General features: G+C 38.3%; 2 protein-coding genes across 2 annotated transcripts in view; one reads left to right on the forward strand and one right to left on the reverse strand.

Annotated features, from left to right (window-relative positions):
• Window positions 1–1,074: 1,074 nt before the first annotated feature.
• Window positions 1,075–8,932, reverse strand: LOC139711447 (ubiquinone/menaquinone biosynthesis C-methyltransferase UbiE-like). The gene is made up of 7 exons (XM_071623329.1): window positions 8,752–8,932; window positions 7,229–7,378; window positions 6,544–6,798; window positions 5,719–5,825; window positions 5,050–5,138; window positions 4,301–4,412; window positions 1,075–2,862 (listed from the first exon to the last, which is right to left on the reverse strand). Exons 1-7 carry the CDS (start codon window positions 8,930–8,932, stop codon window positions 2,761–2,763), a joined length of 996 nt encoding a protein of 331 aa, XP_071479430.1. The 3' UTR covers window positions 1,075–2,760.
• A 59-nt stretch (window positions 8,933–8,991) lies between these two features.
• The window catches only part of LOC139711448 (HEAT repeat-containing protein 6-like), a 97,133-nt gene continuing 86,048 nt past the window's right edge, over window positions 8,992–20,076 (forward strand). The window contains exons 1-5 of the mRNA XM_071623330.1: window positions 8,992–9,156; window positions 17,105–17,209; window positions 17,943–18,083; window positions 18,703–18,818; window positions 19,461–19,575. Of these exons, the coding sequence (XP_071479431.1) occupies window positions 8,992–9,156; window positions 17,105–17,209; window positions 17,943–18,083; window positions 18,703–18,818; window positions 19,461–19,575 (642 nt within the window). The remainder of the gene's footprint in view (window positions 9,157–17,104; window positions 17,210–17,942; window positions 18,084–18,702; window positions 18,819–19,460; window positions 19,576–20,076) is intronic.

A 20,076-nucleotide genomic window follows, 5' to 3' on the forward strand; every position in this document is an offset into this window, starting at 1 on the left:
ACTCCCATTATCAGGAACACGGTTGTAACAACATTCCGGTTACAATTATCCACTCTATGAATCTTTATTGTTTTTCAGTTTGCTAACAAAATTTTGATATAACGAAAGAAGACTGCCAGTCCCAACGACCTCGTTATAATGGGAGTCCACTGTACTTATGTGAATAAAATGTGGGTATGTATATGTGGTATAATACCAGTTGAACCACTAAGCACACATCACATTCACCTATCCTGGTATTATCTGATAGAAGAAACAATGTTTAGCTTCAAGCAAATTAATGAGAAATTATGAAACATGAGATGGATTGGGATATCTTATCTTTCCTTTTGGTTTAATGTGTTTAAATCACAGTTCACAGATATTAACATACTACTAGTAATACAGTCTATTTTACATAATAGACATAGACATATATTTTACATATTTTACTTTACATAGTGGACAAACTGCTGGTTGCAGTTGCGAAGTCGTGTAATCTTCGGCCTGAACACTTAAATGTACAAGTATTGCAATAGGTGTGCCAGTGCCTTGTTGCCTGCCTATCATGCCAAACCTTCCATGGTTTTGAAGTACATGTACTGATACCACACACACACACACACACACACACACATACAAAGTAAAAGAGGAGGCAGTTAGTCCATCTCATGATCTTAGAAATATAAAGTTGATAATGCTTCTTGTTCAGAAGGAGGGGGAGAGACACGTTTAAAACTCAGACTTTGCATCATCAAACCGATTTTTCCTTGCAAAGATTTTCATATTAATCAAGAGAAAAATGAGGCTGCTGGTGGATAGTTCCTTATTGGTAATTTCTGTCTGAGTGTAGAATCTTCTACTACAGTGTACATTATATAGTTATGAGGGTTGCAACTTTCTACGTAACCTTTAAAAACACACAAAAAAGTTTTAAATCCATATTGGTCCCAAGTATCATCAGAAGATTAAATTTGTTTTGTTCTGGTTTTCCTTTTTTGTTTTGTTGTTGTTGTTGTTGTTGTCTTTTGTCTGAGATTTGGAAGAACAAGCAACAATGTAAAGCAACAATTCTATCCAACAGATGCATATCAACCAAAACTTCCTCAACAAAGCATGAATGAACATAGCAATGGGAGCCACATGTTCTTGATCTATTGCATGTGGGCATGGGATTACATACTTGAACTGCTCAACATAATTTGCAGATATAAATTCCATGGAGCCTTGTAGCTTAAAACTTGTGATTGAACACAACCAGTAATACTAAAATAATAGTTGATGTGTGATTCTGACTGCTACATTGGATTTTGTTTAACTTGACATGAATAGAATCATTTCTTCTTCTTGGGTAATGTCATTCTTTCATCATCACATCATGGAATATGGAATCTCTGAAAAAAAAAAGTTTCATACAGAAAAACATCTTGAAACAAACAATAACAAACCTCCATTATACAGAATATAATGAGGCAAGATTTGAACAGGCATTTTGAAGATGTTTGAGAAAACACACCACTGTGGGCAATCTATTTAACCAGTTCCTCGTGCAGTTCTCCAAGGGGGCTCCAATGCCCCCTAACAAGATTCTTCTTCAGGTCAACAGAGAATGGACAGGTTGGTAATCCATCTTTGCGAAAGCAGTCAAGCGGTACATGTACATGCATCCCCTTTCCACGGTCAACTACATGTTGCATAAAACAATGCAAAATATTGATCGGGTGTGAGTTATGAATAGAGTGTGTACTGATGGGCATAGCACAGATAAACATTAATTTAGGACTAGAATGCAGGTACTCTTGTCTACATTTTGGGAACCTAGTATACCAGGTTCCTATGAGGAACGGGTTAAATTTGAAATCCTTGATTCATCAGGACTACACCTGTCTTTTTACTAGTATGATTTTCATTATGATTTTCATTAATCTCTCGCAATATTTAGACAGTGTGTTATCAATTTGTATGTTTATGCTGGCACAACAGTATCATACAGTGTTATACCTGTACACTCATTGACAGTAGCCACTTCAGAAATCAATACATAATTATTGGTTTACAAGACAAGCCAATGATCCTGGTACATAGTAAAAAAAACCAACAACAGCCAAACAAACAAACAAAACCTGTAGCAACAATTCACAGCTTCTAAGTTTAATCATTACTGTAGTACATAAACAGAATGGAAGTTTCTGTCACATTATTTTAACAGACATTTGTATTTACTTCATGAAGACTTATGAAGACAGCACATCAAGGATTATCAGCTACGATATTTCACTCACATGGACTAGCAGAACATGACAAAATACATTCAAAACATGTACATATGAATTTTCTGAAGACATAATTATTCAGTCACACATACTTGCCCTACATACATTTGACATCTTCACAGTTCTACTTGGCATGTTGGCTATACAAGCTCTTAAATCGAGCCGTGCACTAAGCAATTGTTATGTCCACTGTTGCAGAAGCCATCAAAGAGAAAACACATAATGGATGCACTCTAAATGACTCCACTAAAAGTTGCACAAATCAAAATGCTAGTCATCCTGCACAAGCTCTTGTCCATTGTGCATGCCGGCTATTAAGATGTCTTGCACTACGACACTCTCAAATGAGGCTCAACTGTCGGAGACCTGGCAGCAGATGACACTACACTGGGCACCCACTGCCTCACACACCTTCCGCTTTGTGTCCTGACTCGGCCAACATTTGTCACTGTGACACCACAGCCTCGCATTCTAGTGTCAGCTGTCCACCGCATTGGGGTTGAGGGAGCTATAGCTTGAAGCCAGAGTGTATTGCAGCAATCCCAAGTGACAGGTTCTCATGCCTCACCAGACTGAAGCCTGCATCACGGATCATCTCAGAGAACTCCTCCTGTCATACAGTACACAAGATCAGAATTTAGATTAAATTGTGAGCATGCATCACAAACCAACAAAAAGTCACACCCCTTGATTTTACCTGAGGACTCAAAAGAGGACGCATCGACCACATCAATCTCGAGTTTTTCATTTTGTTCTGATAGAGCTTTTCTACTTCTAAATTCTTCTATGAAGTTTGGCATCATAAAATGAATCTGATAATGTGTTTTTAGCAATTTTTTCTACAACCCTTTTTTGTAGAGTAGTGTGATCAGGTATATCTTAGAGGCTCCTTTTCATTTCTTGAAAATCCTATGCACACTCTTCACTTTCAACTCTAGTAACTTTTGGAAGGATAATGCTAGTACTGCTTTGAAAGTTGGCATTAATCATGGGCAAATGTGTTGACAGGGCATGCTCAATTTCTTCTAAATCTGATAATCCCTTCATTGTTGTTGATCCAGTGGTTTACATCCTGTTTTTTGTCCCATTCATCACACAGCTAGCTTGGTTTGGTAAAGATTAAGTGCTTGAATAAACCCTGTACTACAGAGCCTCTTTTCTTAGTTCACACTTTTCCAGAGTGTGTGCATTCTTTCCAATACTTAGATAAGTCTAAAAGGAGAGTCAATTTGAATTGAGTTATACATCATTTTAAAGCTTAGAGTCTGCTCTTTCAGAATATGACCGTTAATACTAAAAATCCATGTCTGGCAACATTTTGCTGGTTTTGTGATGCAGGGTCATAATTAGATGATTTGATTAAATATGACTGCTGAGAAAGCATCGAATGCTTATAAGCGAGCAAACCATAGATCGGCAGCTGTGAGTACCCTCATCAGAAGGAATAGGCAATGAGCATACACTGCCTTGCCTAGGGGCAAAACCACTACAGCCAGGGAAATCAAACCAGGGATGTCATGATTGATAATCCATGGTCTTATCTACTGAACTACAACAGCTCCTAGATGATGCTCAATACAACTATGATTATACCCCACTTATTGTATAACATTAATCAAGGTATCTTTGCTCTTGACAGATTAAAGTGTTTACTGGCCTTTGTATGTAAGAATAATAACACCGGCTCCATAGTCATGGAATACAATGTATCGCAATTTCTCAGACAGGATGTTTGGCTAACACAGGTAGCTGATGCGAATTCTCAAATCATCCACATTTACCTGAATATTAAAAATGCATACACACACTGAGACACACAAATATGTACAATATGCAAATAGGGTCATTAGATATGATCTATTGATACATTATAGTTGGCAAAATAAGAAAACCCAAGCGATCGTAAAACAAAACAAGCAAACAATAACAACACATCCTTTATTTTCATAGCATTCTCCTGTATGACAGAAAGAGTCATCACCCTCAGCATGAACAAACTAGCAGTAACACATTAATGACCTATCTTTGCATGGTGGAGAAGAGCTTACCTGATTAGGGAATTGTCTGATGCTTTCCACCAGGTATTTATAGGACTTCCAGTCACCAGCGATGACATCACCAAGTACTGGGATCACATCAAAGGAGTATCTGTCATAGGCCCTGGGGAATATCAAGGAATACAGCAGCTTTATTAAACAGCTCTACATTTCCAACATTATATCTTTAATATTACACAGGTTTTCTCTTTTGCTGTTACTTTCCGTGAATAAGATTGTATGATTGATCTGTATTATCCTGAACACCAAGTGGAAGGTAATGAATTATGAATAAGACCAAGAGAGAATGAAAGAAAGGTGAGGCATGGGCATTTGTTCAAACATCACCGTGTCATTGCCACTGCCAGGTAAGTAGTAGGTGATACAGGTTCAAATCCCAGGCTAGTTCCTTCTTTTTCCCTTGGTGTTAATAATAATAATACAGATGGAGCACACGATCTTGTTCATGGAGAGTAACAACAAAAAAAGAACATCTCTGTGACTACACTTTCACTGCAAGACAAATTTTCTTTATTCCTTTTAATATTGTTCTATACAATGATTTTTCTTTCAATTTGATCATTTTCTTTTTTTTTTACATCAGAAAGACAGGCTTTCTAAATGGAAATATTAAACAAACAAATTATCTAGTAACTGACAATTATGTCAACATTAAAAATATTCCATTATCTCAATGGGAAAAGACGACTCATAACAGGTATATCTACAGAGTAAATACGATAATGCTACATTTTTCTTACATTTTCAGGAGTGGATTTTGAACCTCACTGAACTCCAGACACAGAAATCTCCCTCCTGGTTTGAGTACCCTGTAGGCCTCATCAAGAGCCTGGGAAACAAACATTGGTACAATCACTGTTGAAATGGTCCAATTAAAGAGACAACCCCAAAACCAAAACCACACAGGATCATAGTCATTTTGTATTAAAAACATAAAAATAAATACTACAGTCGCATTAAGTGCAAATGTTATCGAGACCATTCATGGCATCACAACATAATCAGCAAAAAAAAAAAAAAACTGTAGTACTTGCTGAAATATGTGTCTCTTCTTTAAAAAGAGGGGAAAAGTTCACTATTGTTACTTTGATTTTTCTACTAAAAAATGTCATACCTATAATAAAATAAAGGCACTGAAAGTGTTAACTCTATAATGACACTGAACATCTTATGATGAAATGGATATGATATAGAGACTTCGCAAAAATTTCCAAGTTTACAGTACCTTGATTCTGCATCTTAACACTTCTGAAATAGATCACATACCACAATTTACAAACATCTTTATGCCCGAAGCCATTCTGAGAACTCAAACATTAGATGCAGCATCGTGATTATAAAAGCATTTAGGGTTTGAATCAATAAGTTACTTAGAAAACCTGTAGATCTATATTCTCCTAGATTCTTACCGCCTCCACTTTGGTAACATTTCTGATACCAAAAGCAATGGTGTATGCATCCATGCTGTCATCAGCTATGGGGAGCTCTTCTGCATTACCAACCACCCATGATATGCCTTCAGGATGAAATGAATGAAAAATATGCAACAAGACACAAATGAGAAGAGATACTTTTATTGCATTACTTCTTCAGGATGTTTGGTTTTCTGACATATATTTGATTGCATCTTTCTATACAACAAGGCCTTAAAGGCTCATTATCCAGAATTGACATGGACCATGAGATGATGAGAAACTGTGGGAGTCCAGTTTTTTAGTGTTTACTGTATAAGCTGTTATTTTCGCAAGGGTTAATTTTCGCCAATTTTGCGAATCACTGTTGGACCGCGAATTTAACAACACATGAAAATGTCGCCCATGCAATGGTGTAATAGTGCACTTACGACAGCTTCATGTCAATTCACAAAAACAACAACTCGTGAAAATGTCCATGACCTCCTCATTGGCAAAAATATCTATACGTGAAAATACAATATGTATCAAGAGCAAGTACAATGAGACAATAGGCACAATCAGACTGGCAAAAGATCAAGAAGTTTAAGATCATGAAGTCTTCGCGATTTTTTGTTGTCCGGTCACACTGGCAAAAGATCGAGAAGTTTGGCGGGGTTGGCACAGGGGAAAATATCCCTAGTTGGAGTGGGAAGCTTCGCAAGACGTTTCGCAGGAACTTTTGCACGAAGTTTGCGGTCACACTGGCAAAACTTCGAGATCTTAAAGATCACGATCTTAAACTTTTCTATCTTTTGCCAGTCTGAACGTGCCTAATGATACCTTCATAAATGCCTCTCTGTCCAGCCCTCTTCTTTCCCACTTTCAGCATGTTCTCGTTGATGTCACACACTGTCACATGATGCTGCTGGGAACTTGCTCCATCCTCTCCATCTCCATTTTCTGTGTCGTCATGGAGACCAGCACTCCCAAGTTCAAGTTCACTGACTCTGATGTCTTCAGACCACTCATCAGTAAAATGGGGATCGTCGTCCTTGAGGTTGTTGATGTAGTCCAGAAACCTGAAGGCTATGTCTCCTGGAAATTTCCCCCAAAACAATGGCAAATAAAATATATTTGAAATTTGGTATTTTTAATGAGCATACATACGGTATTTACAATCTTCTAAAAGACAATGACTCCAAAACAACAACTATTGGATTTTAAATGTGAATTACAAAAAATTCAAAAGCAACAATCAAGTGGCATTTACGTACAACCATGTAAAATTTAAATGTGAATGACACAAAATGCAAACAAAAACAACAATCAAATGGCAATTATGTACAATAATGTAAACTCTAGTAAACAAACGTACAACGACTTAATTAAAAGCTATTAGATGGGTTAGGAATCCACAAAGATAAATCTAGCAGTACGAGAATGCTCACACCACAGAGGATAGTTTTACACTCAAGATCAAACAAGAATCTTTATTCCCACTGTTATACATTAATATTACTTATACCTGTTCCTCCGGCCACATCAAGAAGCTGGGTCCCAGGAGTCGGTTTGAGGACATGCATGAAGTAATCCTTCCAAAGACGATGGATCCCGAGGCTCATGGCATCATTCATCACGTCATACTTCTTGGCTACACTGGAGAACACCTGGTGAACTGCATTTCAAATAAAGAGACATGTACAATGTAGCAATGTTTTGTTACCATTTTCACTGTCATTACCTGAATGAATTCATACATTATATCTTCAGAGAAAAAAACCTGCATTAATGACAAAATTACATACTGACATTCTTGTTAAAAGTTGCTACATGGTAAACTAGGCAACATACCTCTCTGCTCTTTGATACAAAGATTTTCAATATTATCACCAGAAAGCTAGCTGAAGATCAGAAACATTTCAAACTTGTATTGAACTTTTCATTCTTAGTTTTAACGTTAGCAGCATTAAGTTTATGCACGTTTGTTGACGAAAAATGACATAATCGGCTTGTTGATTGGGGTCACTCACAAGGAAGAAGAAAACAAAGGTCATTATCAATGTTATTTTTGTATTGTGTTGACCACTGGTTCCAATACCAGTAAATTGAACTTATTTTTTTATTTTCTAACAAGGTAACAACTAACATTTTATTTTTCTACCAGTTTTTCTAGCTCTTTGTCATAAAATCATAATAGATCATACATTAGGATTGTGTACAACAGTACAGTTCTGGTCGAGGTGAGGATTTAGCTTTTAACGTTTTGCGAGAAATTCATAAACCACTCTATGAAATGTCAAAGGGCATGCAATTCTAAGGGGTATTGAAAGTTTATTTGATGAAAATCGGTTTTAAAATGGCCGAGATATCCCAAAACAAGGTGAAACAAAGAGATCCTAATACAAGATGTGGCCTGTAGTCTTTTATCATCATCACTTTTTTTTTTTTTTTTTATATCTCGGCCATTTGAAAACCAATTTTCATCAAATAAACGTTGAATCCTTCTTAACATTACATGCTTTTTCATATTTCACAAGAGGTTTCTCATTAGATCTATCTCACTTAGGAATGTTCAAAACATGAATCCCCACCTCAATCAGTACTGTAATTTTTACAGTCCCTTTAATGCATATATTACATAATACATTGGCCCTTGCATTAAGTTGCAAGTGATATCTTGTTTGCCTTATCCTATGCTATCTATGGGCTATGTCCTTTGCATCACCAGTCTTTGTGAATATACACGTGGATTCTACGTAGCTAATAATGTTCACTTTGAATGGAACTTTTCGAGCTTGAGGAGACCTGCGCTTGCAAAGCGCTGATTCAGTTTAATACTACAGGGGCAAATACGCAATATTGCAAAGCGCTGATTCAGTGCAGTTTAACAGTAACACTGTACTACACAGGGGCAATACGCGATATCTACAGTGGTAGTCGAGCGGTTTCTCCATGTTCACTCCCCGGACCCGCCGGCCGGCCCGCCCTGCAACACCAGCAGCGCGGCGCTGAGGCGATGCCGATGGTCACACAATTTCTCGAACTTACCTCGTTCAGTTTTTTCTTCTTCGGACACTTTTTCATATCCAAAATGAGTTTCATTTGCCTGTTGTTCTGAAGACTCTGAAGTTGTGTAACAGCGACTCCCAACGACTCTCTTATTCGCGTTCAGAATCGCGTTGCGATAATGCAGAATGCACGCTCTACAAATTCTCATGGGCGCTGCCATCTTGAATACCACATTGACACTCACATTACATTGCAGTATTGCTGTTACACCGTGCCGCGATGGACCGCAGCTTCATTTCTGAAGAACGTCAGAAATTTAGGAGTTGCTGCGCCAAACTTCGACAGCTTGTTCCAGCTAGAGATGAAGACACTCGAAAAACATTGAATTCACTGTTAGATGAATTGAATTCTCTTGATTACTCGATACATGGGCTGATTGACGAGGTAAGTGAATGCGAGACTGTGGCTAGTATCGGTCCGATGCGTACATTTTCGTGTAAGCAAGTTGTAGCATAACAATTCCACAATCCATCCGGATCCACCCAGTTCTAGGTAGAAGAAAACCTAGAAATACATAATCTGGATCTGGATCTGGATGAATACGCTGAAAAACTCTGGATAGAGTATCACTCAGCACTGTGGTGTGTGATGTGCAGCTAATCACAACGGAGGTGACGCTGGAGCGCTTCTTTGAATGTGTCAAATTTATGAATCTGCTTTCCTTTATGTTACTCGGCAGATTATTCCAATCCTTCGCTGTTCTATGGAAGAAGGAGTTGGCGAGAGCAGTTGAGGAACCGTGTAAAGTAGAGTAATTGTCCGGATGATAACTTCGGGTTGTCATACCTCTCGGTGCTTGAGCAGGACTGATATCAGTCCGGGAAACCCGCTCATGAGGACCGCCCCCGCGTACGAGGATGGTCCCTCCTCATGAGGACCTCCCCCCTCCTCATGAGGCCCCCCGGGGAACGCCTCATGAGGCCCCCCCTTCACTTCTTATTCATCTCACATCTGACGTATAAATTGTCGCAACTTTGCACGGTGATTTTTTGTTACACACACATGTCCACTATCCATGATGAAAAGAAGAAAAAATCCTGTCTGTTTTTTTTTTTTTAAATCGAGTTTTAATCACCCGATGCAGAGCGCCCATCAAAACACGGGCGCCAACGCGTTCGCACAATGCAAGACTGCCGCACCTAGCGGCCTGATCCGACTAAATATTTTCGATGCTTTTTTCTGCGGCTCTCACCTCTCCGCGCACGAATCAGCCTCGTGAAGCTGAAGTCTGACATCTTTTTACACAAATTCGTAACGAGAAAAATTAAATCAGTACTAACCTGATCTTGTCCATATATTCCAAATTACTATTCCACACTGATAGAGTAGGTGGGTAGATGACATACTCCAGTTTGTTAGCAAAATAATCACTTTGTAGGTATGACGAGTTCACTTTCTTCGTCAATTCCGCCCACGATTCCGCCGTTTGGGCGCTTTTTCTGGAATCATCCCGCGACGCGACGTACGTCGCATACATCACGCATCCAGCACATACTAAGTACCAGACTGGTATGTGCTGGATGCGTGATGTGATGCGACGTACGTCGCGTCGCGGGATGATTCCAGAGAAAGCGCCCAAACGGTAAGCGGGCGGCGGAATCGTGGGCGGAATTGACGAAGAAAGTGAACTCGTCATACCTACAAAGTGATTATTTTGCTAACAAACTGGAGTATGTCATCTACCCACCTACTCTATCAGTGTGGAATAGTAATTTGGAATATATGGACAAGATCAGGTTAGTACTGATTTAATTTTTCTCGTTACGAATTTGTGTAAAAAGATGTCAGACTTCAGCTTCACGAGGCTAATTCGTGCGCGGAGAGGTGAGAGCCGCAGAAAAAAGCATCGAAAATATTTAGTCGGATCAGGCCGCTAGGTGCGGCAGTCTTGCATTGTGCGAACGCGCTGGCGCCCGTGTTTTGATGGGCGCTCTGCATCGGGTGATTAAAACTCGATTTAAAAAAAAAAAAACAGACAGGATTTTTTCTTCTTTTCATCATGGATAGTGGACATGTGTGTGTAACAAAAAATCACCGTGCAAAGTTGCGACAATTTATACGTCAGATGTGAGATGAATAAGAAGTGAAGGGGGGGCCTCATGAGGCGTTCCCCGGGGGGCCTCATGAGGAGGGGGGAGGTCCTCATGAGGAGGGACCATCCTCGTACGCGGGGGCGGTCCTCATGAGCGGGTTTCCCGGACTGATATAATCCTCGAGATTTAGATCAATATTGCTGTGCTTTATTTTATGAAATGTTGATAGCCTTAAAAGCTTGCGTCGTTCTGGGAGTGGATGAAGTTTGAGATCCTTTATCATTCCGGAGACGGAAGATTGCCACTTGTAATCATTACAGATGAATCTGGCTGCTCTATTTTGTACTGCTTGAATCTTGGAGATGTTACGTTGAGTGAAGGGGTCCCATACTGTACAGCAATACTCCAAGTGGGGACGCACTAGGCTCTTGTATGCTTGTAATTTAACATTTCTCGGTGCATTATGTAGATTACGACGGAGAAAGCCAATCATGCTGCTTGCTCTGGCTGTAGTTATATCAATATGTCTATTCCATTTTAAATTGTCTGATAAGACAACTCCTAGGTATTTGTGACTGGACACTGTTTCTATCTGGTGACCGGCTAAGGTGTACGTGTGATGAATGGGACGAGACTTCCTTGTGAAGCGCATAACGTTGCATTTGTCCAGCTTGTATTTCATTTGCCATTTTTTTCCCCAAGCCTCTAAGGTACGTAGATCTTGTTGAAGTATGACACAATCTTTATGTGTCTTAATGGGACGGTAAACTACACAATCGTCTGCGAATAGGCAGACGTTGGATGAAACTTGATAAAAAAAGATTATTAATATATGATAAGAAAAGCAATGGGCCCAGAACAGTGCCTTGGGGCACTCCTGAAGAAACATGAACGGGTCTTGAGGATGACCCTTGGACTACGACTGTTTGTTCCCTTTCTGTGAGAAATTGTGAAATCCATGAAAGTAATGAGCCCTGGATTCCAAGATACTTGAGGCGATGAAGGAGCCTCTGATGTGGTACAGTAATCAAACGCTTTTGCAAAATCTAACACAACAGCGTCAACTTGCTTAAAGGACAAGTTCACCTTCATAAACATAAGGATTGAGAGAATGTAGCAATATTAGTAGAACACATCATTGAAAGTTTGAGGAAAATCAGACAATCCGTTCAAAAGTTATGAATTTTTGAAGTTTTTGTGCAGTACCCGCTGGATGAGAAGACTACTGCAGTGTATAAATAACTTAGATGTCACATGCGTACAACAATATAAGGAAAATATAAAGAGAATTTCACAAAATTCCATCTTTTGAAAAAAGTACACATTCCCCTGACTCGTTACCGACAAATGTTATGGGTAATATTATTCCCCCTGCCATTAGAAAGAGGCAAGTCAAGTGCTCTTTTATTATGCGAAAAAAAGTGAAAATATGTTGAATTTTCTTTTACATTTTCTTTATGCTGTTGTACGCATATGACTCACAAGCTGTAGTAGTCTCCTCATCCAGCGGTTCCAACACAAAAATTTAAAAAATTCATAACTTTTGCATCGATTGTCCAATTTTCCTCAAACTTTCACTGATGTGTTCTACTAATATTGTTGCATTTTCTCAATCCTTATGTTTATGAAGGTGAACTTGTCCTTTAATGGTTTCGACAGAGGAGAAAATATGATGAATTGTTGTAATCAGTTGGGACTCACACGACCGTCTGGATCTGAATCCATGTTGTGTGTTACTGAGGATATTGTTATCCTCCAGATGGCTCATAATGTGGCGATAAATGATATGTTCTAAGACTTTGCAGCAGGTGGATGTGAGGGATACCGGCCTGTAGTTGGCTGGGTCGGATCTACTACCATTCTTATACAGAGCATTTATATTAGCTTGTCTCCAATCTCGGGGTAGCGTGCCAGTCCGAAGACTTTGCGTAAATATGACTTGCAATATAGGTGCTACTTGTGCAGCACATAACTTGAGAAATTTGGGAGAAATGCCGTCTGGGCCAGAAGCTTTATTCACATCTAAGTTCTTAAGAAGTTTCATAATACCTTCTGTAGAAATAATCAAATCTGATATTGTTGGGATTTGTCTCTGTCCCATATGAGGAATATTAATCAAATCTTCTTTAGTGAAAACTGATTGATATTGATCACTTAAAGGACAAGTTCACCTTCATAGACATGTGGGTTGAGAGAATGCAGTAATATTAGTAGAACACATCAGTGAGAGTTTGAGGAAAATCAGGCAATCCGTTCAAAAGTTATGAATTTTTGAAGTTTCTGCTCGGTCACGGCTGGATGAAAAGACTATGTAAGCTTGTGATGTCACATGAGTACAACGATATAAAGAAAGAATAAAGAAAATTCAACATAATTCCATTTTTCTCGCATAATAAAAGAACACTTGACTTCTCTCTTTCAGAAGGCAGGGGGAATAATATTACCCTTAACATACGTCGGTAGCAAGTCGAAGAAATGTGCACTTTATTCAAAAAGTAAAGTTTTGTGAAATTTTCTTTTTATTTTCCTTATACAGTTGTACGCATGTGACATCATACACTGTAGTAGTCTTCTCATCCAGCAGTGACTTCGCAAATACTTAAAATATTCATAACTTTTGAATGGATTGTCCGATTTTCCTCAAACTTTCACTGATGTGTTCTACTAATATTGCTGCATTCTCTCAATCCTAATGTATATTAAGGTGGACTTGTCCTTTAAGACTTCAGCTTTTTCACGAGCTGTATCGGCTAGTTTTCCCTTGGAGTATAAAGCCGATATACCATTTGTGTCACGCCTCTTTTGCTTAATAAAAAACCAAAATTTCTTGGGGTTAGAAGTGAGTGAGTCAAAAACTGTTGTTCCTAAAAAATGTTGTTCAGCTTTTCGAAGTTCTTTTTGGACTTGCTTACGAAGCTGCCTATAACGGCACCAGTTCCGATGGGATCCATCTGTTTTGGCACTATAAAACGCCCTATTTTTCTTTCTAATCAATCGCTTGAGGGTTCCGTTTATCCAAGGAAGATTAAATCGAGTACTCTTATACCTTGAAGGAACATTTGAATCAACACTGCTATAAATAGCTTCCTTAAATGCGTTCCAGTTCTCCTCCACTGTCTTATGTGCATAGTTGGCCTGGAAAACTTGAAAGAAATTTTCCATATCCTTTCTGAGATTAAATGTATCTGCTTTATCCCATAAATAAATCTTTCTACGTTTTGCTTTATGGAGAACTGGGCGTAAAGAAATTTCTGCTATCATATTGAAATGATCAGATATTCCTGCTTTTGTTACAATTGGTGCAAAACAGCCAGGGTTTGTTACGAGAAGTAGGTCCAGGATATTTCTAACATTGCCTGATCTCGTCTTCTGGTTGTGATTGGGTTCCAATTGAGTGAGTGAGAAATCGTGGATTAAATCGAGAAGCTCTGTGGTCAGTTCCTGGGGGTACACGCAGTGGTGTTCAGGCTTTCTACACAGATTGGACCAATCAATGTCTGGGACATTAAAGTCACCTCCTACCCATACTATAGGGTTTTTACTGAAATCTATCCTAGACAAGGATTCCCTGAGTTTCTTGATAGGGTCTGAACCCTTACTCGGTGGGCGATAAAGACACCCAATGTGGATTTGTTTGGAGTTCACCATCTGCAGTGAAATCCATATCAGTTCACAATCTACATCCAAGGAGATTAAATGAGTGGAGACGAGATCATTCCTTACTGCTATAAATACTCCTCCTGCTTTTCCCCTCTCTCTGTCTTTCCTATACACTGTATAATTCTCCGGAAAACACTCACTATTCTTTATGCTTGGGTTTAACCAAGACTCAGTGCCAACAATGATATGGGGGTCTGAAGAGTGAACAAGTTCAGCAAAGGCGGCTCTTTTACCAAAAATACTTTGACAATTGAGTATTAATAATCGCAATTTATTCTGATCAGCTGTTTGCCTAGAATGGTGACTTGGCCCTGAGAAGGACCTTTTTTGTTTCTTACTGGGTTTACTAGGTGTGGATGAAGATACAGGTTCTCCTACAGAGCTATTCTTTCTGGAAGATGGTGAATCTGATAAATGGCTATAATCAGAATCAGAGTTGTTGTTTGATAGCTCTGGGCTGGACAATATTGCAAAACTATTATCATGAATAAAACTATTAGTTCCAGAGGTCCAAAACAGACTAGAGCTAAAAGAGGGCATGCCACATGTACAACAGCACCATGAAAGCTGGGAGTGTTCTGAAAGAATTTGGTACATGCCAGGGGACATAGGTATGCAGTCTCTATGGAGCCACTGCTCACAATGGTCACACTGAATGCCTTCTTGATTCCACCTGACTGCTTTGCCACAAATACCACATGGCCATTTACACTTTGGGCCTGGGTTGGGATGTATGTCCCCTGAGGAGGACAAAATGACTAGCATCTGAGACATCAATGACATCTTGCATAGAATGAAAAGAGAGTTGGACTTTTGAAGGTGGAAAATGTGAGTGCTCACAATTGCAAAAGAGGGAGTAGTGATGTGAAGACCTTTTATCTTAAACCTGTTCTTCACTGGGTTGTGATCAAAACATACTATCTTGGACAAATCATGTGCCTGTAAAGACTGACAGAATCTCTCGTCTATGTAAAGGACGACAGTAAAGCCACATTTACGAGTGTGTGTGGACATGTTATTGCTGAAATCATGAGATGTGTAGGGGTTGGGTACCGAGTCAGCAAGGTAATCAAAGGGTAAAAAACTGACAAAAACCAGCAACAGGTATGAGGAGTGACTCTTCTGGTTATGACTGATGTCAGTACTGAGGTTCAGAGCTGGGCTGTGGCCAGCAAAATTTTGTAGTCCTAGGTTTGTTGTAAAGAGGAGAAAAATAACTGCTACAAGAACCCATAGGTTCTTGGATTTGCTGCAGGTATTGATGTCTGCTGTACATTGTCATTGTCGAGAAAAAGCGTCTGAAGTTCTTTAATAGGCAGACAAAGTTCAGTGAACTGCTGAATATCTCCTGGTAGAAACGTCAGATAATCTGAGCCGATATAATAAGTCTGCGAATTCTGAGTCTAACTGTTGATGCTCGCTTTAACATCTAAGTAAAGCAGATAAATGTCAACAATCAGTCAGAGACTTTAAATCTGATATATGATAACAATATCAATTGTTCAAATAATTCTAATTTCAATAAGGGAGGAATGAATGAGTGTACTTCCCTTCTTGCTGTGAAACTTCTCGGTGCTCAAAATTGCTCTGGATATACTCCTTCTCCTTTTGGTTTGCCGAATACTTCAATAGGCTTCTAATCCTTCCAAATTCCCACTGTAGCCGACATGAGACAAAATGACTGCCGAGGTAATTGTAAACTTATGCAGACATCACAGTGACTCCTGTAAGAAGGCATTACCCAGCAGTACATTGTTATGATATTTTGTTTTCTTTGTTTATATTTTATTGTATGTTTCTTTTTATATGACTCCAATAAATTTAATTTGTATCAAATGTAAATTTTATTTAATTTAACTTTTAGTTTTACGCTTAGTTCAGTAGACGGGAAGTATCTAAATTTATACGCATTTGAATTGATGCTCTCAGATCAAGTTCATGAATGTTATAATAATTGTCATTTTTATAGGTCTCTATCATATAGATCTAAATGCTTATATTTATAGACTAGATTTAAGTGTTTATATCATATTATTTTCTGTTTACGTTGTATGGAGTGTTGAGCTGGTTTGCATTGCACTGGTTGAATTAAGTGTGTGTGTGTGTGTGTGTGTGTGTGTGTGTGTGTTTTACGAGATTTTTTTTTTTGGGGGGGGGGGGAGGGGACGGGGGTGATTAGGTTGTCAATACCTGTCCTTCGTCATTTCAATTAAAGAATACAAATGGTGTGTTTTGCAATTTCAGACGGCATTGCCAATAAATGGCAGAATAAACTTTGTATGCTTTCCATCTAAATCAGTTGCTTAAAAACAACATTGATTTCAGTGATAAGTACTGAAATATTTCATACTAAATTCTTATGACACTTATAGTTACATGTAGCTTACTGAATGCAACTTTATGATATGTAGAAATCATCATATGTATGGCATTAATTTTACTGAGTATTCTAGGATGTAACTATGAATTTGTTAAAAGAAAAACATACACAAATTTTTAACACTACTGAAATTTACATTTATTGAGGAATTCTTGACACCTTTTATACATTTTCTGTTTCACATAAAATGGCATAAGCCACTTGTTAATGCTGGATTTTTATGCCCATCTTCATGATTCTGGCTGTTCTCAATAACCAGGATGCAGGCCAAATCCTATGCCAGGCGTGTCGTCTGGTCCCTCTCCATGACAACCTCTTGGTTACCAAGGTGTGCCAGCTCATTGTCATCATCACTCATCAGAAGGTGAGATGCACCACCATTTGAAATTTAATGAAAAATGTATTAATTTAAGATTATGCAATGTTTTCCTTGTATAGTACTTGAATGGATCTTCATGTTTAGATTCTGAGGTGACAAGTGAATTGCAGCATTTGTTCTACAAAGGAAACGAGTGTCATTTGTGTTTCAGTTTTTATCTCGCAGCAAAATAATGTTTTTCATCGTTGCTGTGTTACACTGTGTGCCAATACATGCAAAACCAACTTTGTGTTAATGATTTAAAATGCAGTTGTTCGTAGATATTTGTAATCATTTTTTATGTTTTTTTTTCATAAATATGTATTATCCTTATCATGTGTGAGGAGCTCATAGTCAAATCAAATGTTCTTCCTTCATAGCTTTATGAATTTTCAAAAAAATTAACCAAAGTGAGGCATTTTGTGAAAACATTTTCTGTTTTTTTGTGTGTGAACTTTTCTGAAAAACTTAATTTTGTTGTTATATGGCTAGAGAATTAAACAGATCCATGTAGCTTCTAAAAGATGTCATTCCACCACTTTTCTCTAAAAAAGGTCATGGATGATAGATGTTGTAGAGAATGAATCAAAATGAACCAAACATGAACTGCCATAGAAGATATGAATTCAATGAAAGTAAGCTAGTGTTGAAGTAATGCATGATAAGGTTTTGTATGAAAGTGTGCAAAAATCCAGTGTGTAGCAAGAGAAGTACTTTGTTCCTTCACATCACTTGTTAGGTGAAGCTGTCAAAGCCGACAGTAGGAGCCTTGCTGGAGTTTGTGGTTGGAGTGAGTAAACAGTGTGTGGAATGGATGCTTCCTGACACTCTCAGGGCTCTGGGTGCTGTCATCTATGAAAATGGACCCAAGTGTGAATCTGTAAGTACATTTATTAAATTTAATATAAATGAAAGCCTGTAGTGAATGTTGACACTACAACAGTATTGCATCTCGCTAGAAACAAAAAAGAAGAAAAGATTAATGAAGAGTCAAATATACATCATGACATCTAAAGTCATTTAGGTGATCCTTGGCATTGATCTTTTGGTTTTGGCATTGTGTTCTTTATTGTGCTCAAAGTTTTGTTATGATTGTTTGATGTTCCCAGAAATTAAACAATTTATTGATAAAAAAATAATGAACTAAGAGAGTGTGGCTGATCTCTCTGTGGAAGAGCGGTTTTATTCTGAGCATTCACATATTTTCACTGTACTCTTACACAGTTTGTTAAAGGAAATTGTCCTCCACAAGAAAATTTGTAGCATTGTTTGTTTGTTTGTTTGTTTGTTTTGCATTATACTTCATTACACACAAATTGTTTCAAAATTGAGTCTCTCATTTTCATTTGCTACATATTTTGTCATAACCAGCTTTGCCCATATGTTTAGGCGATAGGTGTCTTGTTGTTATGACATTCGCTCATGTGCATGGTTTTAGATTTGAGTCAACAAGAAGACAGATATCCTTTCTGTGTTCTTTTTTTTTTTCCTGCATCAAGTTTCTGGAGGAGCTGCTGATGCCATCTCCTCAAGGTTTGCTCCAGAGGATGGTGCAGTCATCAGACCAGGAGGTCCGGCGGACAGCCATCCTGTGCATCGCCAATGCCTGCATGAAGTAAGACTCACCATCATCAGTTTTTAGCATCTACGTATTAAGTGTGCACGCTGATATTTAACATACGTGTATGGCAATGGATCAGTCTTTTTCACAAGTTATTAACTTTATGTTTTTTGGCCAATTATTATTATCATGATGATTGCAGCAAAAGAAAAAATAACCACAACATAAATTAGACCATTTTTGCATGCAGAGGAGATGCCTCAAGCATCACTTAAGACAGTAATAAACAAGAAATCTATGAATGCATCCAAATTATATTCATACATTTACTATACAATGTACATAATGAGCTGACATTTTATACCTATAAGTATGTTAATCTGGGCACCATTTCATGAATGCTGTCAGCCCTGATAAGTTGTCAGTCTGTGACAATCATCCCCACAGTAACAATTAATGACCAGACCTTCTCAGCCAATCAAAACCAAGGATTTTACTGAAATTGTCAGAGACTGACAAGTTGTCAGGACGGACAACCTTCACAAAACGGTGCCCTGATTCCTAATGCCACCTTTGCATTTAAATATATGGGACTATTCAAAGTGAACCTGTGAACACGGGCTTGTGCCATGAAGGGGAGTGTTCCATCATCATCATCCACCTGTTCATTTTCTCTATATTCCTGTGGCCCACAAGGAGCGACGACGGACAAGTCATTGATGAACGTCTGCTGAGTCTCAGTTTTGATGTCATGGTCACCAGCCTTCATGCCCCAAAGCCTGCTGGATGTGATGACTACACACATGTCAGGGTATGTAATCAAATCCAAACACGTGGCGACTGATAGCTACTTGCACACAGTGACAATGACTTATTAGCTTACAGACTCTTGAAGAAGATTTCTCAACAACAAACTTTGTATGTGACATTATCCAAAGTGGAAACTATCATAATGCAGTAGCTTTCTTGTCATAGAAAGGTATAAAGTAACATTGAATTCAAGATCATACTGCCTTAAAGATTTGTAATTGGAAGTGAAAATGTGAATATGTTTATTCCCTGTTACTACATTTTCTTGAGACGATTAAGTTATCAACCAGCTGCCTAAAGAGACAAATGTTTCCTTTCCAATGAAATTTGCCCAGTCACTTCATAAGCTATTCTTATAGCTATTGAACATGGTTGTATTTTAGAAAAAAAAAGGAAACATTCTAATGTGACTAAATTTCATTGTAATGATCTCAACCCCTACAGTGTGAAATATTTTCATTGAAATAACAACAAGGGCAAAAATGTGTACAACCTCTACAGT

Source organism: Diadema antillarum, unplaced genomic scaffold (genome assembly GCF_040938485.1).
Source record: "Diadema antillarum isolate AM-2024a unplaced genomic scaffold, OU_Dant_1.0 seq00001659_RagTag, whole genome shotgun sequence".
Lineage (NCBI taxonomy): Eukaryota > Metazoa > Echinodermata > Echinoidea > Diadematoida > Diadematidae > Diadema > Diadema antillarum.